Consider the following 24,486-nt stretch of genomic DNA (forward strand, 5'->3'; position numbering starts at 1 on the left):
TTGTTTACTCAAGAGTTTGAAAGCCTGACTAAATGTGTCATCTCTGAAACACAGCTTTATAAATAAATCCAAGATTTTGCACCTTAAATTGAAGAACATTTTTTAACTATCTTTTTTTAGGTTTGTGCCATTTTTCACTCTTACACAATAGTGTTTTAAAAGGAGATGACCATCTACTTTGAAAGCATTAAACAGTGGTGTTTTGTTTGTAACCTTTTACCTTGGGACAAGAAAAAGCAATCAATGAAAGATTTAAAAGTCTTCATGTGTTTCTTTTAATGTGAACAAATATCAGTTAGAAAGCCTTTATGTGAGTAAATAATTTCCAGCTTTGGAAAAAGGAAGATCCAGTTTATTTGGAATATCCCCAAATCTGTCTGTATTCCTAACAGGGTTTTCCAGGTGTCTTCTGTAAAAGAATCTGACTTCAGAGTGCAACCTTCTCTTGACATATACTAGAATTTTCAAGTGATGTATGAAATATTTAAGCATTTCTGAGTAATTCCTGCACTGCTCTGCTGCTCTGTGATTATTCAGCCTGGGGATGAGGGTAATTCTGAGAGGATTTGAAGGTGGAGGGAAAAGGGAACTTGGATTTTAGTGCAGAAGGCATTGGACTCACAGGGACAAAGAGGGACAAGTGAGCAGGTGGGCCCCAAAGCTGATAAAGTGGTCAAGAAAAGCCATTGCCAGTGCTGTGAAGAGTTTGAGGGTGAGGACTTCTAAGAGAAGCTTCAAGCCCTGGGACCTATGGAACCACTTGAAGAGCTCTGTCATGGTGGAAGGGCTGAGGGCCATGCACATCTTATGAAGGAGTGGGTCCCATTAATTTAGACTGGAGATGCATATTGAAGTTCTAACTGTAACCTGATGAAAAGACATAGAGGAGTGGCAGGATTTGGCCACCAGATGCTGGAGGGAAGAAGAGAGGAGAATTCATGTGGATAGAAAGGTGGAAAAAAGCATAACCAGGTGGAACTGCAAAAGATCCCTTGCCAGGGAAGAGAGATGGTCAGAAGAAGGAGAACCTGCTAGAAGGTCGGGGAGATACACCAGCAGTTTGCTCTTGCCTGGATATTTGTTGAAACTATTTTTCAGGTCAGTTTGGAAATATGCACATTGATCTGATACTGTTTTCTACCTATTTTATCTTACACTGTTTATCCCTTGCACAATACGAATCAATTCATGGTCTTTCACTCAATCCAGTGAAGGACATGGAGAAGGCAAGTGCATGTGTTCTCTGTTCCTCTTTTTCCTTTTTTCTTTCTTCTTAATACTCTGAAAAAGCTCTATTGCAGAGTTTGTTATACTGTTTTTAACTCTTGGCTCTTAAACATTCTGAAGCCAGACATCCCCATCTAGTGGTTATTCCACCTTCACTCACCAAGTACCACGTTGGGAAGAAGGATGCCCTGCACACACAGAGCAGAAACACCAGCTCCCTCTGTTATTTCACTGCATTCCTAGGGAGTGTCTTAAGCTGCTGTGAGGCTACAAAAAAGTACTTAAATTTTTTTTCCCAAAGGAATTTTTTTTTTTTTTAGTACTTATAATTTGCATGTGGGAAAAAAATTTCTGATATATGGAAGAGAATTATTTTACTACTGCTTATGACACAGCAAATACATATGAAGATGCCTGAGTCAGGAGTGATTCAAGGCTGGTCTTTGTCTGAGAGTTGCCCAGGCTGGGGCTGTAGTGCAGCCATCTGACCCTCCTTGGTTGTGAGGGAAATGGTGCTGACAAATGCAGTCAGGCTCTCACAACCTGGGATGGGGAGACATTTTCAGAACTACTTGGGATAGGATAAAAAAGGGAACCTCTCTGTAATTCAAAGGCAAAGTCAAGGTGTGCACCCAGTGTAAACTCCTCTCTTCTTCCTCACAGGAAGCTTCATGTTGCTTTCTCCATCATGGGGTCTCCTCCACCTGTGGGCAAAGAAATCTCTCATGGGCTTGACTGCAGGAATGAAAGCAGAGCTTTCTATTTCTCCTCAATCTTTAATTAATTTTGCTTCCCTTCTTGAAGGCCCTTTTATTTTCTCTACATACATACATATGTATTCAGAGATCACAAGATAATTCGTTGGATCCCTCCCGATGTCCTGAATAAAAAAGTCTCGAGGGCCAGTCAGATTTTCTTTATGTCAGGAAGGGCTAAAGTGCAGCCAGATCTAGAAAACCAGAAAGGAGAAGGAGAAAGAGGCTGTTTATCCCTTCTTCTGCAGTGGGGGAACGTCTTCAGAGGTGGCTGGCTGAGGACTGGGTGCAGAAGCTGGTGTCTGTGTCAGCTGAATAACTCATGCATGTTTATTGCTGGAGATGGTAGTAAGGATACTCAGCTGAAATTCTGAAATTGGCTCAATTTCGACCATCCTCAAATGAGTATTTTTATCATGTATTTTATATGGTCGTTTTTCAGAAGAACTCTTTAGTGGAAATGTCCTACTATGAAGGTGCTTTCTGTTCCCATAGCAGAAACAGAACTGGTTCTGCATTACATCTACGTTGATTTTATTTTTTGTAATCTGTTAATGAATAAAGAGCCATTGGGTGGCAGTATCAGCCAGTGAGCACCTCCAATAGTTGCTGAGCTAAATGCAAAAGTCTAAGTAGGAAAGATGAGAAATGACAAGTTTCTTAAGATGGAAAACATACATTGGTTTGTATTTGAAGAGGCTGTGTTTAACTCCACACCATATATGTTTTGGAAATGTTTTAAAATTAATTATAATCTCTTTGCTCTACTTTCTTCAAAAGCAGAAATCTTCATTTGTAGTTCTGGTCAGTGTGTGTCTTTAGGGTGTGCCTGCACAGGGGCTTAGGTGCTGTTTGAACTTGGTGTTCCTGAGCTGAGCACACACATCAGGGTAATGGCATCTGGGATTTGCATCTTACATTTATTTTCATCTTCATTTTATTCAATTTTTTGGTTAACACAAAGCTCACTTGTGCGTTCAGCTTCATGATTGGAAAATAGCATTTGTGGTGACCTACTATTTAATTCTACATTTGGAGGCAGCAGACTTAAAATACTAATGTATTTGTGATGATGTAAAATTTGCAAAACTGACTAAGAGTGCCTGCTTTTAGGCTCTATTTCTAGCTAAGCCTATGTTTTTTGTGATAGGAATTGTAGTTATTTTTGTCATGGGGTATGGTGTCAGTTCCATTATAGGCATTTTCACAGAATTACTGTTTTATACATTCATGCTGTTAGCTCTCAGCACTCTCTCCCGAGTTCAAGGCTGGCAAGACTATGAAAACTGCAACAAATTTGAACTTGTTCGTAATATCCTTCACTTCACAAACCCCATCTTGATTCTGAACAGGAACATTTTGAGAGGTACCAAAAAAAGCTCCCATGATCATGTTGTTCACATCTTGCTTTCAAATGTACCAGATAATGCCACTTGTTTAAGCTTAGTCATGTCTGGGGGAATGTCAGGAGTCTGCATCACATGAGCTGCTCCTCAGATTTCCCAGCCTGCATCAGCATGTTTTCCTGGGTAGAAGCAGAGTGGAGATGTTATTAAAATGGCTCATCCTAGATGTTAGTACTGATATTAAATCTCAGGCTTATTCCTGTGAATTTCATGCAATATTTCACATTTACATTCAGCTGATTTATGTGAAAACACTTTAGTATCTTTTTTTCCTTAAAGTATATGTCTCATATGTTCTAACCAAACACCCTCTTTTTGTTCTTGCTGGCAATTTCATTTTCTGTCCAACCCCTAGTCTTACCACCTTAGGGCAGCTTCAAGCCAACCTTTAGCTTAATTTTAAATGTCTACCCTTTCCAACATCAGTTTATAGACCTAGTGATGCTTGTCTTTTTCCCTACTTGGAGACCAGGAGGCCAAAAGGACCATTGGCATGTCCTTGCTCATGCCCCAGGTCAACAACCTTCTCATGAGCAAGCACAGCATGTGACAGACAGGGAAAGCCCCCAGTACAGTCTGGGTTTGTTCCCTGCCTTTGCAGCACTGATGATAAATGCACCCTGTCTGGAGATACTCCAGACTGGTGAGATCTTTGAGCCTTTCCCCCAAGCATCACTTCCAGATGCTCAAGGGCTGCTGTACTCACCACACCAGCTGTGCAAAACCTGGAGAGGGTGAGAGGTGAGGAACCAAAAAGTCTGGCAGCACCAAAACGCTGGGTTGTCTTATGCCTAAGTGACTCATATTCAGGACAAAATCTGCTCAGTATGTTCAACTCCACTCCAGGGCTCTGTTCCCAGGGTCTCTGGTCCTGTTTCGAGAGTCAGGAGTAGATTGGCATTGCTTCCCAAGGCTTCAAGCCTGTGTTTTGTCTGTCCTCTCCCCGCAGTCTCTCCCCCGTGGTGCACATGGAGTTGGACGCCCCACACGTGCCCATATAGGGAAGGGTGTAACTATCTTGTTGACATTGGCTAATCCAGGCAGGCATGTGAAGGGGCAGCAGAGTGTGATGCTCACATGTAGTGTGGCAGATGGCACTTGGGACTGGCTGTCTCCATCACACCCCTCAGGACCGACATATAAGACAGGGACAGAGCATTTTTGCGTGCCTCTGCATGCTCCTGACAGAGCTACTGAAGAGCTGGGCTGCCTAGCTCCATGTACTGAGCCACGCTCAATCCTAGAGGAGAAGAATAATGAATCTTTCCTGTGCTGCAAATTAATGGCAGTTCTGCAATAGTTTTAATTTCGACAACATCAGTGCATTGTATTATGTGAAAATAACTGAGCACGACCAGATGTCTTGCAGGAAACACCATCCTGTATTGCTGAAAGCTTAGCTGACCATGTCCTTTTCCAAATGTATGGCCAAATGGAAGAAAACTCAACTAAATTATTTATTACTGAGCTTTCATCAATGACATCTAGATAGCCCTCGAAGTTATCTGTATGGTAATGCTGGAGTGGGCAGCAGAGCTTATTGTGTGTATTATTCTCTTTGAAGCTCCAGTGCTGAACAAAGTCTTTGCTTTCAGTAGGCAAGTCAGAGGATGAAAGTGTCTGAAAGTATTACCAACAGAGACCACAAGCTGGATCATAGCTAGATGACCTGACTGAAGGCTTACTAAATTTGACAAGAGACTTTGAGAGTGATCTGTTGCGTGGGAGGATTTTAAGTAATCCAATTAAGTAACTGAAAACCAAAGCAATTATGGAAATTGCTCGGGATCTCTTTATAACGGTGCTGAGCACTGAACATTATCTTCACCTGTTGTCCTACTCACCAAATTATTTCCCTGTGTGATAATGAACCACTGCCTTCACTGTGAACTACAATACAAAACCTAGTAGGAATAACAGAAAAGTAGGGAAAACATCATTAAAGCAGGTAACTGTGCTCTGCCCTTAGATGAAAATAGCCAGCAGTAGTGCAGGAGGCCAGCATTTCTCTGCAGTGAGAAGGCTTCAGCCTACATTACACATATGGGTGACTTGGTCCTGCTTAAAGTATAACTATTTTCTCTGCTAAATTGCATTTTATGTGCAGCAAAATACTTGTGTTGATTTGATTAGCACAGTACTTGAAGCAGGTGCAGAAGAAGCATGAATGCTGGACACACTAGCAAATCTCAGCTTGGTACAGATAGAAATGACCACTAAATAATTGAGTCTGACCTCAGGTGTAACACAGATATTTCATACTCTGTGACCCAGAGGGTCTTTTGTCATCCCAAAAACAGGTTTTACAACTCATCCCCCCAGATACCAGGGACCAGGATTGACCTGGACCCTGGCAACAGAACTACAGTGTGATTTCAGTAATATATATTGGCAGTCAGATTTGATGCTGCCAATCTTTGAAGCCTCAATCTCTACAGGCACTTGAACATATAAAAAAAACATTTAGAAATATTGATGTGGGCCTATTTTAATATCTAACAGTAATAACACTTATAAACCCAGAAGACTATGTTAAGCTTTATCAATGTTTCTTGATGTCTTGTTAAAAAGTATTTATGAATTTGAATGCTAGTGGCTGTTCAAAAATGACAGTGTCCAGATACCTAAACATTTTGGAATCACAGATGCGTGGAATATTTCTGGTCTTCAAATTATTAGTTTAGATATAGACATTCAAGACGTATGTTCAGTTTTCCTGTCTTTTCTATCATAAAGAAGTTGTAGATGAAGCTGTCCAATTCCAATCCCAGTAGGGAGGGTGGTTTCCTGTCTTGGTCAAATTATACTGTAATGCCAGCTACAAAAAGAATTGTAGCTTCCATTTTTAAAATAATTTGTTTGAATATTGCTGTATGGAGCAGGATAGGAGCTCAGGAGGAGTGACTGGCTGAGAGCAAAAGAAGAAAAAATACATGTGAATTTTCTCCATGTGCCATGAAGACAGCTTTTAAAGTTTTTTCTTGGGCAAAGAAGATAATATCTGTTTTACTGTGCATTATATGGTAGAGGTTGAGATGGATGAAATGCATTCCATATAAAAAACCCCTTACTTGATTCTTAGAGAAATGTGGAAATTCTTATAGGAAATCCAACCACAATTCTGTCTGCCAGCATCTCATTTCTTGGGTATTATAAAAGCATGACTCTAAATCTCATTTTTGTGGAATATGGAGATAAGCTTCTTCCAAACCCCACTTTGGACAAGGTGGTTTATGCCAAGAGACTTTTAGGTTCATGTTCCATCCAAATATCAGGATGTGTTCTTTATTCAGTAATCTTCTCTGAGTGGGGATGCTCCCACATCTGGAGATCTTGGTCCAATTCTTTTTCTAAATTCTGCTGTTTAAATATTCAAATTGATCCGTCACATTCCTGCTTGGCTTGCATTGATGCATCTGACTTCTCAGGATATTTTCCAAATGACGTACTGATGTTTTTTGTAACAGTAATACTATGATTCAGAAATTCTGGAGATAGGGGCAGAATCTAAATTTTTTTGTGCTTGCTGCAATAAAAAGAGATTTTATACATGTGAAGAGACATCAGAGGCCAGAAATTATGCTTAGGTGATTTATATAAAAAGATTGACTGCTAAATTACAAAGTAAAGCCTAAACAATCCAAAATTAGAGTGTTAGAGAGCAAAATTTCCTGAAAAGCTGTATCGTAGGACTTACAGCTCCTCATCAAATATATTCTTGCCTTTGACTTGATATCTGCTCTTGTGTGCAAACTGCTCAGCTAAAATCTGTTTTCAGCTGTATTACTTCATCATTCAGCTTTTTCATTTTTTGATCTAAATGGTCTGAATGGGTTTTTTTCTAACTCCCGCTAATACTTAAAGACTGCCAGTGAGCCTTTCCCATCTCACCAGCCCCTGAGAGCATCATATTACCTTAGCAGAGGGCATCGGGCAGTCAGGAGACCTTGCAGGTGCCAAAAAGGTGGGTATCGAGACTATCTGAAAACAATGAAGATGCTCTCAGCTGAAATTGAACCAGCTGAGAGAGTTTACAGTCTCTCTCTGAAGTGCATCCACTTTCAAAATTAATGTTTATTTTTTTTATCCATTTTGATGATTTTTGAGGTTGCAAAAAAGGCTAAAAAGCCACATAATAGTGTCTGTTAACTGATTTCTTTTGAATGGTAGGTTTTTCCTTGTGGACAAATAGGGAAAGGACTAGCTGCTGGTTTCTTTCTCTTCCTTCTTTCCTCCTAGCTTAGCAGATAGATGAGGTGAGGACATGCCACAGGGATGAGACTTGCCAGACTGCCTGGAACACCGCGGTTTTGGGGCACGTTCTTTGCCTGGGTGTGAAGGGAAACTTGAGTATCTGATGACATGAAAATGCAGGTTGGGGAAAACTGTATAGCTGAGAGGGTGAATTTTTTCCTTCTTCAGAGAGACCAGCAGCCATGCAGCCTTTGTGTTAGGCAGTGTTTTCTGAAATCAAATTGCCCACGTTACTCTCCTTGCTTTCCTTCACTGTTGGCTTGCTCTGACTCTGTGGAAAAAATGCCAGTCCCCCTGCTGACAGGGTGCAGTTGGCCGGCTCTCGGCTGGGCCGGCAGCTGCGGGCAGGGAGAACCTGCAGCGCTCAGTCACATGAACCGTGTGCGGCCAGGGGTGGGGATTAGCTCTGCTCCTGGCCGGAAAGGTCCCCGTGCGGTTCCCAGGCTGAGCTCGCCATATGTGCTTCACATGATTGTCCTGAGGGTGACATGAAGTGGAGAGTTCAGATTCGAGTGAAAGTTGGTTTGTGTTTCTTCACCCCGTTTAATGGAATGCAGATGCAGAGCAGAACATGAGGGCGCCTGTGGTGGGGGGAGATGTGACAGGCTGTAGAAAAGCTCTGTAGCTTTTACTAATTCCTTCTCCTTCCCCTGAATTTTACGCTGTTTCCTGATGGGAGTTGTATGTGTGAAGGAACCCCCTTGGACCACCTGTTAGGTGCCTTTCCCCTTTCAGTCATGGTCTTCGCCATCTCTTAAACATCGGGGGTTTTATATTTGGAGAGAAGCCAAAAACTTGAACAATAGTTTTCTCCTTTTGAGGGGCGGGGAGAGCTCTCTGACGCCGTGCAGGAAGGAAGAAATAAGGCAAGAAAAAATTAGAAAATATGGATGGAGAGCCCTCCAGTTTCTACTTCGAATGAGTGTGAAGTATTGCAGGATTCTACTTTTTTTTTTTTTTTAAGGTAAGAGGTGTGTACTTCCAGACTGATTTAGTTTGTGGTTTGCCTTACTGCAAGGTAATTTTGGAAATGGCATCTTCCATAGAAGGATCATGTCGCATACAGAGCGCCAGTGCTATTGCGAAAGGTTTCCAGACTAATGCTGGAAAAAGGAAGTTTAACAAGCTCTTGCTGTAAGAAGCATCGTCTGATGGGCTGAAGAAGCTCATGTCCCTGTGGCAAAATAGGAATATTTGCCTTATTTTGATTTTTGGATATGAGAGAATTCTATTATATCTTAATAATAGAATTTATTTCTTAATTGACATATCTACTATGTCACGTTAAAAGCAGAGATAGCAAAATGGAAGGTTTTCTGTCTGTTAATTTTTTTAATAATGTGAAATATGGGAAAGATCCTTGATTTTGCCATCCAGCTGTAAAGTGTAATATATTTGGGTTTATGAAAGTGAAAAATTTGTTCTTAGAAAGCTTTGGTTTTCAAGGAAAAGGTGTATCAGCAATTAGACGAAGCCTGCTGAGATAACTTGCTGAAGGCTGCGTGTACGGGCTCTGCGTTACCTCTTGCTCTTGCTTTGGGGTCCCAGCAGAACCTGTGGCACAGGTCAGTGCTCACACTTGGGGCAGTGGATTAGTGCTGGATGATGCCTTTTTCTTTCGCTGATCGTTTCTGAGCGGGCAGATATCTGATTTGAGCGATAATACTGCTAGAGCTAACAAATATCAGCAGTGTTTTTCCTGAAAACCTCAACTGTCCTTAGGAAGCAGCCAGCCGAACATGGCCAAATTGCTCACGGGATGAAATGTGATGTATTCAAGTGCGCGTTTTAAGAAACTGTTAGAGCTTCAGCTGGGTAATGCTTATTGCCTTCCAGAGCAAGGTCTTGCTTTGTAAAATTCAGTCTCCCTCAGCCTTCATTAGCGAGCCGTGTTTTTTCCGCAGTTTGCCTAATTAGACTGTGACCCTCTTCCCAGTAAGATCCTGTGGTATTACACTGCACAGAAACAGGATTTTGGTGCTGATACGTGAAGAGATCGAGAACATATGGCATAAACATCAACCGATATTGTTTGCCATCCACACTTGCTGCGTGTAATGCAACAGGACCAGCTCCTGGTGGCCACGTGATCCGCCTTCCAGTCCTCCATTTGGAGTGGGTTTTTTTCATTCCTAAAGTTGCGACTTTCTGGAAGGAAGCTTGTAAATAATCGGGGTGCAGAGAGCAGGTAGAATGTCAGTGGGATGTTACCGGGAGGCATGTGCACGACGCTGACATCGGCTCCTGGCCGCGCTCCCTCCGCACCAGCTCGCTGCTCTCGGCAGCCCTTCATGTTGCAGGAAGGTAAGATCATGTCGTGTCACCCATGTCCACCCACCGCTGTGCCGAAATGCCTGTGTCCCCGTCCTCTCAGCAAGGAGGGACACTAATATGCCAAGTGGAGTATCTTAGTGATCTTTAGAACTTAATTTTGAGGTACAGCTCTTTCCGTAATGAAGGGAAACGACAGGGAAGTGCAGTTCTGGTGGCAACAGCTAACTGGGATTTCAGATTAAAGATATGATCTGTTTTGGGCAGTAGCTTTTTATCGTGCTTAACTTTTTGTAATGAAGGGCTTTTAGACTTTAAAATACATTCCACACCCAATTGTATCCTATTGATTTGCCATGGTTAACCACCCAGTAGTAAGCCTCATAGTCTGTGTCAGTAGGCACAAAGCAGAATTATATTAGTGCTGTTTACAACCAGTGGGCAAAGAATTATTTGCAAAATGTGAAAGAACTCAAGATACCAAAATATTTCAAAGATGTTTGAATTTGGAAACGCTTTCATTAGTCTATGAATAGAGTTCTTTGGAATAAAAAAAGAAAAAAGAAGAATCAAAGCATTATTATTTTTTGTTTGCTTTGTCATTTATTGTTTGGGTTTTTTCTAATAGCTGATACTTTATACTTCAAGAGAGTTTTTTATTTTCAAAAGTAAAGCCTGGTAAATAAATATGATAATATAAAATAAAATAATATATATTTTAAAAAGCAATAGGAATAATAACTTTCTCAGACGTCTTTTCATGCAAAAAATGAATCTGGGTCCTGACTGTTTTGCAGTTAAAAGATACATCAATAACACAAGGTGTAACATCTGCTGTGCAGGCCAGTGGGATAAGTAAAAGCTTATTTTTCTTCCGTCATATAAGCTTCTTAGACTTTTAGACAACAGCTACTGAACGGAGCATATGCATTATAGTTTATTATTATTTGTCCATTATATAAAAATGGACAAACCACCAAGCAAAAATTAAGAGGAAATAAGGCAGTACTTCACCAAAAGGTAGTGGCCGGCCGTCTCCATTGACAGTTCTGTCAGCAGCACTGGGCAAATGCCCAGCTCAGTGTTGGGGGTAGGTTAATATCTTCACACTTTTTCCTTCCTCACAGCTGCCACATGCAGTGCTCTGAAACTTGATATTTTTCATCAAAAACTGGTTCTTATTTTCTGTCTTAGTATACTAATCAATTTTACCGTGCAGTGCTTGGAGCATATTAACTGTCAGTTACTCCTAATTAATACTGAAGGCAAACAGAAAGAGAGGACAAAATAACTCATGTTATTTAATACAGAATGCCTCTTCCAATTTTGTTTCCTTTGTGGAAAACTCTTTTGGTTCCTGTTCAAGATATAAGCACAGTCCTGTTTTATGTTTTGTTTCACAAGGGTGATTGAATGGCAGTTTATTATTCAAGACATTAAATCTAACTTCTCAAAGCCAAAGAGTTGCAACAGCTCTGGCACAGGCTGTGTTCTGCCAGAAGAAACATGCTCAGGTCTGATTCATACAACTGTTTCCTCTAACATAAGAAAATTAAAGAAAACCTCCTATATATCTTTTAAGATTCACATTAAATTTCTTTAGCATAGAAATTGGAATGCATTAAAGAAAACAGTGAGCAACATTCATTGCAAAACAGATAATGAAAGGTTCTAGGCTAAAATAGACTGTATATTACTTCTGTGTAACAATATGAATATTATGGCCTAGTATTAAAGGCTGATTTCAAAGAGATCATGGAAAGAAAGCAAACTTCTTTGATGTTTTATGCTTAAATTAAATATAACCAAGAAGGGATACAGGAGCATTGCTCTTGCTACAGTGAAATCAGGAAAGGCTTTGCAGCATGCTTCAGTAACAGCTGAATTAAATTGGGGCGTCACAAGTTCATGTATAATTTATGTACACCAGTAGTGTGTACACTGCTTACACCAGTAGTGTGAGTACCTAAACGATAGCAATTTATAACATTTATCTTGTTTTAAAATACACATAAAAAGAAAACTGAAAAATAGGCTGAAGTATATAGCTGTGGAATATATATATATCTTAAGAAATCCACAGAAGTTCTGGTTTTGTAATCATAAATCTGATTGACAAATAACTGGAGCTTTGGGGGCTTTGGTTGTGTTGTTTTTTGTTTTTTTTTTTTTAATTTGTTACTTTAAATTGCAACATTTCAACATTAGCAGTAAAGAGAAAGTAAATCATCTCGGCCACTTCGATAGGAGCTATTCCAGCATTTCTGCTCGTGCACTCATGTGCTATGTTGGTTAGTAGCACATAGCATGTAAACAACTTTTAGGTAGAGATGGTGATACTAGATCAATTCTGAAATGATTGTGATGCTCCTGGGTGACTTGTAGTCACAAGCTGTCACTTTTTGGCTGACTTAGGGTCCAAACAGAAGACCTCTGGTTTGCATGTGATTTCTGTAGCCTGTGTCAGTAATGTTCTGCCAGAGACTTAGTTTTACTAATATGCTTTTTCATTAAAATTTTCAAGTGTATCATTGGCACTAATATTTAAAAATAAAAGGAGAGTTTAATTTTTTCCCCCATAAATGGCAATCCTTTCTTTGAACACAAGTGAAGCTACTTTAGAAATAAAAATCCTTTCTCATACTCTACCCTTTCCACAGTTATATGTCATTTTCCTATCTACAAACTGAAGATATTACCTTGGTAGAAGGGCTTTTATATTGTCTTACATTACTGTGAAATAGAAATGGCTTATTCAAATGAGGAATTATCTGCCTACCACATTATGGCTCCTACTTTCAACATACAAATGAAAACAGCTGTGCCTCCAGGCACTGCAAGATATTGATACATTCAAACTTATTATTATTGTAGTGGTTAACAATGCCATGCAGAGAACACATTAGCAGGAGGTGTGGTGAGATACTACTGTAATATCTCTTGTAGTAAATACTATACGTCAAGGATTATTTTTCGGTTGGTCATTTGTCTGTGCGCTTATGTGAAAACCTTAAAACGGTTTCTGACTTGTTTTTTTTTCTTTTTTAAAGTCTGCGTTTTCTTTTCTTCATTACATTAAAATAAGCTTTGTAAATCCATTCCCCTCAGAATCCCGTTTTTTCCGCGAGGAGAGCGGGAGCATGGGGCCGTGCGGCAGAGCTGCAGTGCCCCAGAGCCGCGGTGCATCTGCTGGAGCCACTTGCCCTGTTCCCAACAGAGTTACCTGGCTGTGCCAATACTAGTCCTTGTCCCTGCCTTTTTGCTCACCCTATGGATTTGCACTGTGGTCCATACCACTTTTTCTCCTGCTTTTCATCCCCCTAAAGACCTTCTGTGCTCCTCGGCCCCAGGCAAATCTGCAGGGCTATTCTGTTGGCAGCTTGGAGCAGGAGGGGTTTGGGACACGGGCACTTAGCACCTCATCACCACCATCTGCGCAGGGCCCAATGGCTGTTGGGGTCCCAAGTTATTGGGGTCTGCCAACACCCCTCCTTACAGGATCCCTCCTGGGATGCTGGTTTGCAGGGATCATCCAACCAACCAGGACTTTGGTCAGTAAAGGGTATTTGAAGCCTAGTTTACAAGAGTTATTGCAGGTAGTGTGCTGGGGAGGCAGGAACAGGCAGCATGGCACTGCCAGACTGCCACAGCAAGCCCTGAAAACTCCACAAAGCTGTGACACGATTTCTCTGCTAATTTAGAACTTTGCAACATGTTACTGAGGGCACTGATCTGGTGCCATAGCTATTTCTGACGGGTTTTAGCATACATTTAAAATACACTTCAAAAAATATAGTTCTTTAATTTTAGTAAATAAAGGATTACTTTTCCTTGGGAAGCAGTTGCAGCTAGATGCTTGCAGTATATCTAAAGGAATTAGTATGGCTGCCTACTGAAATTTAAAATATAGACCAATGTTCCTATGTGCACAGTAATGCTCAGAGACATCTTTGACATACCGTGGCACATCATCAAAACCAAGCAACATTTAAATATCATGAAACAATATGATAACTTTCCCAGGTTTTGGAAATTAAGACTTAGAGCCTTGGGTTTAGGTAGTACACTTGCTAGACTATGTGCTTTACTTAAAAAGAGCTGAACTTTACCTAACTAAATGTTTATGGAGAGATGCATTGCATGGGGGAAAGCAGAAATAAGCCCAGTATGCAATCTGGAGTTCCACACAATATAAAAAGCATAGTTTCAGGATAAAATATGTACTGAGTAACATATACAGGAAACATGATGGCCAGCACAGACTTGGGTGGTACCTGGTATTATTCTTGTGTTGTAAGTGCCAACTGTTTTCTACGGCAGTGGATTCAGGAGCTGAATGAAATAGAAACAAATGTTGTTGCAAAGAACCCAGAACGTGTCATTGATTGCAGACAACAATCTGAGACAACTTCCCCAGAAATATAAAGCAAGAGTTGTTAATAAGAAATCAGACTCACCAGAGGTGATCCACCTTTTTATTCTTGCAAGTATGATTTTTTCTTTTTTTCTTTTTTTTTTTTCTTTTTTCTTTTTTTTTTTTTTTTTCTTTTTTTCTTTTTTTTTAGCAGATGTGACTGTCAGGGAGGAAAAAACATGGTCTCCTAAGCATGTGAAGCAGAGCTTCAAGGTGGATAATGTGCCTGAACACCTTACTGGTATTTGGAAAGAAAATGGAAAGCGCACCAGTTTCCTTATTTGGAACAGTCCTTAGTTTATTCGACACCTTCACTGATAGCTTGGGTGAGCAAAGTATCCATTAAATTTGCAATTGGTGTCAAAAGGAGAGGATTTACAAGTGCTCTGGAGGCACCGTGGGAATTCAGAGTAATTCTGACAAACCAAATCTGCCATAATGTGGATGCAATATTGATGAGGATAAAGTGAAATGGTAATACAATTAATCCATTGGACAGTCAAAAGAAGCAAGGACTGAGCTAGCCCTTATTGTGTGGGAAGTCAGACCAGCTGAGTACCCGACATTCCTCCCAACCAGCATATCTGGGCAATATCCCTTCAGGAAAGGGGTTGGATGTAACAGGGAACCACAGGGCTGTCCTGTTATAAAGAAAAGCAATCAACCTGGGATTGCAAACAAACGCAGCACACAAAATGTGTAGAGAAAGGAGCTGGGATGGTTGCAGAGAAGATATGATAGCAGCAGCTACAGGAAGGTAAGAGAAGCCCTTCTCTGTGTGCATGGGAAGATGGGCTTAGGGTGTCAGCAGCCAGCCACCATAGGCTTTGGAAAAGTTGTATAAAATTAAGGGGATTTGAGCAATTAATTATCTCTGAAGATCATGAAATATCCACCAAAGAAGCTTCCTAAGAGCAGATTAAACAAATATGTCCTGAGTGGTTGAGTTCAACTTGATCTCACTTCAGGAACTGGTCTATAACCACCCTCCTAAGATCACTTCCAATTTTATTTCTGTGATCACAACAAAGAACTGTTATCCAAGACAAAGCTACTGTGTTTTGCCCTTTTGTCTTGCTCCTTTCTCAGGGAAAATTGCCTGGCAAGAGAACCTTTTGGCTTGAAAGTTTCACACAAGCAGGACTCTTGGTAGGAGGAAAGCACTTAACTCTCATTAGCTTTGTAAACGTCAGAGTTAGCAGCTCTGTGATAACATTTTACATTTCATCTTCCAGATAACTGTTAGGTTGGATAATTGTCTGGATAGTAGAATTTAACATTGCCAAATATGCAAGACTCACTTGGCAAGGCACATGTATACGTTGGCTGATGTTTTATTTTCCTCTCTCAGTGGTGTAATGGAAGGCTTTAGAAATCGTTATTTGGGATAAGAAGGGTTTTACTTGCAGCTTATACGTGTATTAAAGTAGCTTAAGGTTTTTAGTGCTCCCCATCATTAGCTGAACTTACTGAGAAACATGATCTCTTTTTTTATCATTTCTGATCAGAACTCAGGAAAAAAAAAGTTTGGTGGTAGATGATTTCAGAGTTTAAATTATAAAGGTGAAGGATTTTCTCCTTTCAGCAGTCCTTCCAAGCTTTTCTGACCAAGAAATTCATTTTACTCAAAAAAAAAAAAAAAAAAAAAACACAACAAAACAAAAACCCAAAAAACCCAACCAACCAAACAAGAAACCCCACCTTCTTGTGGAGCTGAAGGGAAAGTGAGCAATTATTTACTGTCAGCTAGAAACATTTTAACGGTATAGGAAAATTTTCCAGAGTTCATTTTTAACCAAGGCTCCAGTCTTTGTTGTATAAGTGCTGGATTTATTCAAGAAAGAAAAATGAATGTAGATCCTATATTATTAATAGGGTCAGCAAAACAGCATTATATTAAATGTAATTATAGTAATTATTTTCTATTATAGTTAATATATGTTGTGGAGTTTGCTGGACTTTGTCTTTACTCCTATCGATGTTTGAAATAAGACATTGTCATTCCCTTGTGTTCAAGAGGTTGGATTCTGTCCTCACATACAAACATGTAATTTTAATGAAGTACTGTCAAATGATGCATTTTAATTTGAAAGTTACATCTACCACTAATATCTTGCCAGCTACATCATCAAACAGTTGATGTGTATATTTCTAAGGCATTTTTATTTGCCTTTTTAGTACAGTGGCAATTGTTTTGAATGAGTTTAGAGAAGGCAGACCAATATGTTTCGCATAAATGATACATTACTCGGAAAAGATGTTCATATTTCTTCATAACAGAATGATTTTATGCTTGCATAATTAGGAAATGGTTCTGTGTGGTGTATTCAGGAGCCCTGGATCATAAATTTAAAGTTTGCTAGCTATTAAAAAAATTGATTCAGAAGCAGCTTTAGAAAAACCAGCATGCTACTGCACACATTCAAATCTAATACAGTACTAATGCAGAATGATGATACGTCTAGAATTCTTGGGTATGTTAATGTCCTTGTCATTTTAATTCTGAAGCTTTAACATAGTAATGCAGACTGCTTGGGAAAAGAAAGGGCACATTTTGGAACAAAAGTTATTAAAAATTTCTCATGCAAATATTTTGGCAGGTAGGTGTAATTATATGTAAAGACATGTCTCAGGGGAGAGAATGCAAAAATCTTAGAAGATATGCAAGATTCATAGAAGATGCAAGAAAAATTCTGCACTGCTATGAATTAGTCTTTTTTATTTTTAAGTATTCAAATTCACACCTTTTGCAGCATTTCAAATATTTTTGAGTATATAAATAGTTGCAACTCAGATAATCAATTTATTAGTCCAGAGTTTTTTATTTCTTTCTTAATTTGGAAAGGTGCTGGGCAGCATTTTGAAACCCTTAGTTTTGTCAGTTGAAAATCAAGCTCCAGGTTGTTGGTCTGTTCTAATAGACATGTTTTGTGGTCAATCTTTTCATCACTCTGGTAGACAGGATTGCTCAAATGATCCAGTCATCTAGATACTTTACCTCTGACACTGTTCCTGGATACTAAAAGCATAATAAAGATTACAGGGATAGCAGGTGGGCTGAATTGATTTATGGTGATATGACCTTGCCAGTGTTTGCAATCCCATTGTGAGTGCTGCGATATCAATGTACATTTTCAACTCCTGTCTCTCAGAACTGTGTGAAAACTTGTCTGGGCTATGGATTTCTTTGTCAAAACTGTGCAGCAGCACTCCTGCCTGTCATTATTTTAGCAAAGAAAGCTCATTTCTGGCGTTCCTGGTGGTGCTGGTGTAGGCCAGCTGTACAGCGGGTGTTAAATAAATAATTGCAGAGGACAACTTCTGTTTACTTTTTACATTGCTGACCTTATAATCGGGAATGTTTTGCACGGGATCGAGCTGACTCTGTCTGACGCAGGCCAATTCCCTGAGTGCTTGATGGAGAATGAGAGCTTCATTCAGCTGCTTTCAACCATCTTGTGGCTGAGACCCCCCACAAGCAGGTGGGGGCTGCCTTTTAGTAACCTGAGGATCAGCTGGGGGTGGGAGGTGTGTATGTCCAAATGGGGAATGGCACCCACAAAATACTTGTGTTTGCACTTTCCAGTAGATTAGTAAGCCTGTAGCAAGATTATTTTCGAAATTATGTTATCAAATACATAAACACTGTGGTGGTAGAATAGGAAGAAACTTTCAAAGTTGTGTGTGCTGGCCCGGTGTATCTCTTGTGCCGTGTATTGAAATCTTCAAATCTGGGTGTCTCTCTAAAAGATGCTTTATGTACAACTTCTCTCCAACCTTCCATCTGCCGCTGACCCAAGAACAAGCACTTCCTTCTTTGCTTTGGTTAGATGATAAAATATTCTGTTTCTGCTGTGGGAGGATAAACTTTGCAACCTGAAACACCCTGAAATCTGGAAATTCATAACAGACACGGATTTTGAAAGTTTGACCATTTCCAAACCTAGTGGTGCATGGGAACAGCTGTTCCCTCTTGTTCTGTCCCTCTCTTAGTGGATTTGAGGCTGTGGCTTCTTCATATAATGTTCATTTTTGGTAAGGTTTCCCGCAGTGCCAGTATTTCCCTGGTTTGGACTGCTGGCTTGCAATCCAGGGATGAAGCCAGCAGGCGCAGGGAGCTGGTGCTGCCCTGCTCTACAGCAGGGTCAAAAGCCGGTTGGTCTGAAGTGGCCAGAGCATTGGTAGTGCAGCTGTGCAGGGCACTCCTGGCCTTGCCTTCCCCATACCCAGCAGGAGATCCTGGTAGCGAGTGCAGAACTGGGGAGCCAGCACCCAGGGCATGCCCAGCCGGGGTTGCAGGTTCTTGGAAGCAGTGCTCCAAACTTGGTCAAAATATGAGGAGGCTGAGGCAGCTTCAGGGCTTGTGGCAGTGTCAAGTGAGATGGTTTCTCTGGAGAGGGAGGCTGTGCCTGTGTCCAGCAGGTAGCCACCAGAGCTGGGAACTGGCTGCAGCTGTTGGGATAAGCACACTGCTGCGTAGGCTTGCAGCATAGTGGAATTAGATTGCTGGGAACAGGAGTCATCTGTGGCTCCTGAGCTGAAAACATTATATGCTGCTGGCTTTTCTTTTTGAGACCACTGGGCAGACCTTATTTGCATGCTTTGTAAAAGTTTTTTAAAAAGTTTTGCAGCTACTTAAAGAACGAAGGATATAACTAGTCATAAAATGAAACAGTTGTCAGGACTGTGGTAAATGCCAGAAAACACACCCTGAGTCAGGACACTCCAGATGCTGGTGGCACAATACAGCCTAGGCACAAGGCCATGCCATGTCCCCCAGTGGCAGTGACAGTGCGTGTGACATTGTGGCATCCCCTGCTCATTGAGCCCCTCTCAGCACATGCACGCCTCAGCAGCTTTTGTGGGTCCTCAGGATCTCCTGGGCTGGGGTTTGTGAGGCCCTCCATGTTGTTTTGACTGTAGTTGTGCCCTGACTGTCATCCATAATCAAATTTACAGCAAACTGGATTGTAAGTGCAAGTCAGAGGGTAAGTGATGGAAACCACATGGGAAAATAAAAGGCACCTCAGCTCTGAAGCTGAGCACTGGTGTCAGCCTGTGCTGGCAGGGAGTCGTGTCATTACATAATGATGCATTTATCCAAACGGTGTTTTGTATTTTAGGAGACAGATGTGCCTTGCAGTTGCTAGTGGAAGTTAAATGTTAAATATGAAACCCATTCATTTTCTCTTAGTCATACTTTGGATTTAAGCAGATGTTTTCCTAATTTGTGGTTTTCAAATGTAGCATGCTGACAAGACATTTATCATTAACTACAGCTTCATCCATGCAGTTTAGCAAATTGGCCAATTATTAACAGTGAGGGTTGTGTGGTGGTTGATGCATAGTTCCTGCTACTTTGAAAGGCCTCAATTGAAACTCAATACATTTTTACATATAAATTAATTGAGCTTTGGACTACATCCCTGTTGTGTGAGTGCTCTCTGCTCCCACTGTTAGAATGGACAGCCATTTGTAATGCACTGAGTAATTGTGCCGTCTGTGAGCAGAGGTGGAAAATGAAGGATAATATTTTTCCAGTAGGAGCATGAAAATGATAGTATGATGGTTTGGTGGTGGTGCTGTGAACTGGTGAGATGCCTCAAAGGTGTTTCCCAAAGCAAGGAACCACCATATGCCTGAAAAATTCATGTCCTATTTTCCCAGCTCTGGAATTCAATCAGGCAATTCAGTAATTTATTCATCCCATATATGAGACTTGAAGGACAACACTCAGTATACCTCTTATTTCTAGGAAGTATAAAGACCTTGATTTTCACCAGCTGGCACTGCAGAATTTTTGTCTTCAGTTTTTGTTCCAGCTGGGCAGGGAAAACTCTTCAGGGCAGCCTGTTTGTAGTTGCTTCTCATTCAGTTTTTTCCCTCCTCTATATTTGCATTTACTCAGCAGGGAAACTATAGGCTTTGTTACAGAACAGGCTGCTGTGCAGATTAGTAACACAAGAACTGTAAACAATTAGAATAAATGCATGTGGAATATTTCATCTTGCTTTATGCAGCCAGATGTGCTAGGTGAGAAATACCTGTGAGGCTGGCTTTAAAATCCTATTTGATGCCTTTTTCTTCACATCCCCCTGCTATGTGGGAAAAGGGAACAATGGTGATACCACAAAATCAGTCAGGATCAGTGATGTCTCAGCAGGGAGGCTGGAGGTTGCACAAAGTGCAGGAAAGGGGAAAAATTGCTGACTTGGGGATGGTGTGGGAGGGCCTGTATGGCCTCCATTCCTGGTCTTCATTAGAAGCATAAATCCTATGGGTACTTAAAATGAGTTGAAGCTCTGATCCAGAGGCTGATGAGGGATAAAATTAGAGTTTTAGAGCAAGATCTTTGGCATAGTTGTCTACCATTTAACTTTTTGATTGAAAGAGATGTGGCAGCAGATTTGGAAGGGAAGATGGCCCGCTATGGATACATTCTCAGTCACCCCTTTGCTTTCCCTGAGTTTGGATACACTAAATCTCTGGAAGTGGCTGTGTATGCCGTGCTGGGCTTTAACAGAAGGTGAGCGTAGGTAGGCATGGGGTGAATTTGGCTAACCCAGATGCTGATCCTTTGCAGCGCTGCCAAGCTCCTGGAGAAGAGTCCGTTCTCTGTCGGCGCCCCGAGCCCCCTGCTCCCCTCGCCGGCGAGCCTGCAGCTGGCGCAGCTCCAGGCACAGCTCACGCTCCACAGGCTGAAGTTGGCTCAGACCGCTGTCACCAACAACCCGGCCGCTGCCACTGTCCTCAACCAGGTGCTCTCCAAAGTGGCCATGTCCCAGCCACTCTTCAACCAGCTGAGGCACCCCACGGTGCTGAACGCCCCGCAGGGCCACAGCGCAGGCCCGCCCCAGGGGCCCGGCATCGCCGGCACGAGGTTCCCCTCCGGTGGAATTGCATTTCCTGCCCAGGGCCCGGCCTTAGCCACCCCAGGGGGAGGTCTGGGAGCTGTCCAGGCCCAGGCCCCCAACGCAATTGTCATGAATCCCTTTGGAGGTGTTATGGCTCCGACCTCTGGCCAGCAACCGGTGGTGGTGGGTCTCAACAAGGCAGGTGCTTCTACATCTACTGCTGCAGGGGGCTTTTATGAGTACAGCAAGCAAAACGTCGTCACTGCCGCCTCTCAGGCATTTGCCTCGGAGGGGGAACAGTCCAGCCAGCACAGCTTCCTTGCTGGTGGCACCCACACTGCCACCTCAGCAGCAGGGTCGCGCTACGACAGTCACTTCGGGGCTCCGGGCCAGCTGCAGCATGAGGCGACAGCGACGTTTCCCAAGGAGTCCTACGGGGCAGCAGCACAGCATGGGGCAGCACGGGCCTTCCCCAGCGACCCACACACGGGCTCCCATCCGAAAGGAGATCCCGGCCCTGTCTTACATGGCAGCAGTACAAGCAACCAGTGGGAAAATATCCCTAATTTCCCCAGCCAAAACAAGCCTGACCTCATGCCCGGTGACAGCCTGTGGCCGTCAGCGAGTCAGCAGCAGTATGAAATAAGAAACGAGCTGTACAACCCCGAAGAGCCGACACCTGACACAAAGTTCAGCACGGCCGCCCCCCCTGCCTTCGGCCGCCTCAACCACAGCGCGCAGAGCTTCGGCAGCCCTCGCATGAGGCAGAAGGAGGAGCGCAGTGGCGGCACGCCCGATCTGCCCACCCGCTCCCTGCTGCCACACCAGCTCGGTGACCTCCGCGGCGTGGCCCCTCTCCACTTCCCCCACATCTGCGCCCTGTGCGACAAGAAGATCTTCGATCTGAAGGTGAGTGGTTTGAGGGTGTCCCTGGGCACGGTTCAGAGCCTTGAATAGGCTGTCAGGTGACTGATCTGGCCACCAGCTCATGCCATCCCTCACTGCCAGTGTCCATCACCACAGAGGTGCCCTGAGAGATGCAGAAACAAAGGGCCATAGTTCTGCTGAGGGTATGGCAGATCTGTTTCACGGCAGTTGCTGGGGCTTCGAGATCTGGTTTTGTTCCACATCCTGCCGTGGAAGATGGTGAGATTACAGCACTTATGTGAGAAATGTGAGGTTTGAGACGAGATCATAGTGCATCTCATGGGCTTGGAGCTTGAAGCTGATTCCCCTATACTTAAGCCAGTGTTGCAACCCCACATATGTAGTTTCATCTGCTTCTCCTTTTCTGATCTCAAAGGCTTCCCCCTTACAGCCTCATCGAAACAGCTTGCTTAAACAAACCTTTTTTTGATAAAATTATTTGGATAAAATTAACTATTTCTGTGTAGGAATTTTTTCTTCCTTGTCTCTCACAAGAAAATTTTGGGCCCAAGGTCCCCTGGGACTTTGACCTGAAAGCAAGAAGCTGCTCATCACATGTGGGTACAGACTGTACTACACTTCTCTGAGCACTTCTCTGTGTGCTCCAAATTCGACCTCACCGTCAAGAAACAGCTTCCCAGTTTCCCAGGCAGTGTGTTGTTGGTCACGTTATATAGGTCAGGTCTGGAGAAGGCCACTTAAGTGGCCCTCTGAGCCCTACAGCCATCCATGATTGTTCTGGCCTTGTGGTGAACCCTGCTCATCAACAAGTCCTCATGACCTTTTCTTTCACATCACAGGACCAGCACATAACCATAATGGCATGTGTTCTCATGCTGATGGTGGCCTGACAATAAAATTATAACATCATGTATGTAGGAAGGAAAATGGCCAGCAAATTAAATAGTACCTGATTCCTACACACCCTGGGGATTTGGGATATTTGAATATATTTGCTTTCATATTTACCTTTTACCCTTTTAGCAACTGCTTGCAAAAAGTTTTGCTTTGGTTACTGGAGCTTGCAGGGCTGGGCTGAAGTAGCCCTGTCTAGGGCATGCTGGACATTTTTTTCATTATACACTTTAAAAGGGCAGGGAGAATGCCACTGCAATGAGTTTTGGGGGATCTGTTAGTTGGTGTTTAATGCACTGCCTCAATTGGATCATGGAAATGTAAATAGTTAAATGTACTTTGACAAATGTTGCTGATCTAGTGAAATAAACACTGTCCTGGCTGCCCTGAATGCTGAACACCTCCTTTATGGACATTGCAGGAGTTGAGGGTGCTTTGCACCTTGCAGGATGAGGTCTTCAGCAAGAGTGAAATAACTTCAATACTAGAAATATATTGAATTTAAAAGATAATACAGAAAAGGTTTCCTTTTGTAAAGTAACTGATAATTTAACATTCGAATAACAAATCAGTAAATGCATGGTCGAAGGTGTGCTTGGCTCTGACATCACACGGTTTCATCTTCAGCATCTCAGTGTTGCTTTTAGAATAAGGTAAACTGAATGGGGGAATAATCTTTTGTAAATTTGTCTCAGGATTTTTCCTGTGTTCATCATCTCTTTGTTTCAACATAGGACTGGGATCAGCACGTTAAGGGAAGTCTTCACATCCAAAAATGTATGGCTTTTTCAGATAAGTAAGTACTGTTTTAAAGTGAATTCTTCAAACTGAATTGCTAACAGAGTATTCCTTACTTCAGTGGTTTTCTGCTGGAAGTTTACTGCCTAACAATTAAGCTTTAATATTTTTGGCACATCATGCGTGTTCTTAAAGTTCTTTTCTTTCTTTTCCAGCACTGGTATCCGGTGTATGTTAAGCTCAGCAGATGGAACATTGCATTTATCACCAAATAATGCAGCAGTTTTCAATCCATCTAGCATCGAAGGTGAATAGTTGTATGTGCAATAGTTAAAAACACTTTTTTTGTTTTTAATTGAAAGGGAAACCAATCTCTGAGAACCATATTTTTAAAATGAAATGTGATAAAATTTTCCAAGGAAAATTTTTGAGAAGTTGTGCACAAAAAAGACTGAAAGCCAGTACTATGCCCTTTGAAATATGAATTTATTTTTCTTTCAAAAAATAACTTGTTTTCATACTACAACAAAACAGTGTATAATTTGGTCTAGAGGCTATGAAATTATCACAATGTAAATGGGGCATTGCTTACTGAGCACATTAATGCAATTAATATGAGCCAAGATTTTAATGAAATGTGTATAATCCATTATATAGATTATCCACCAAATGTTGGCGCATCTTTTATCTCCACACCAGCAAGATCCTTTGGCCAGCCAGGTCCTACATTTTCTTCTTCTCCATCAGGGGTAAGAGTGAGTACCTAAGCAAGCTGATGTCTGTGT

General features: G+C 41.8%; 1 protein-coding gene across 1 annotated transcript in view; it reads left to right on the top strand.

Annotated features, from left to right (window-relative positions):
* RBM20 (RNA binding motif protein 20) overlaps positions 1-24,486 on the top strand; it is a gene marked incomplete at its 5' end in the record, with an annotated part of 101,537 nt that overhangs the window by 54,257 nt on the left and 22,794 nt on the right. The window contains 4 exons of the mRNA XM_083866807.1: positions 20,911-22,090; positions 23,698-23,759; positions 23,917-24,008; positions 24,359-24,450. Coding sequence (XP_083722933.1) covers positions 20,911-22,090; positions 23,698-23,759; positions 23,917-24,008; positions 24,359-24,450 — 1,426 coding nt within the window. The remainder of the gene's footprint in view (positions 1-20,910; positions 22,091-23,697; positions 23,760-23,916; positions 24,009-24,358; positions 24,451-24,486) is intronic.

This window comes from Zosterops lateralis (genome assembly GCF_965231275.1).
Source record: "Zosterops lateralis genome assembly, chromosome: 8".
NCBI classification, from domain to species: domain Eukaryota; kingdom Metazoa; phylum Chordata; class Aves; order Passeriformes; family Zosteropidae; genus Zosterops; species Zosterops lateralis.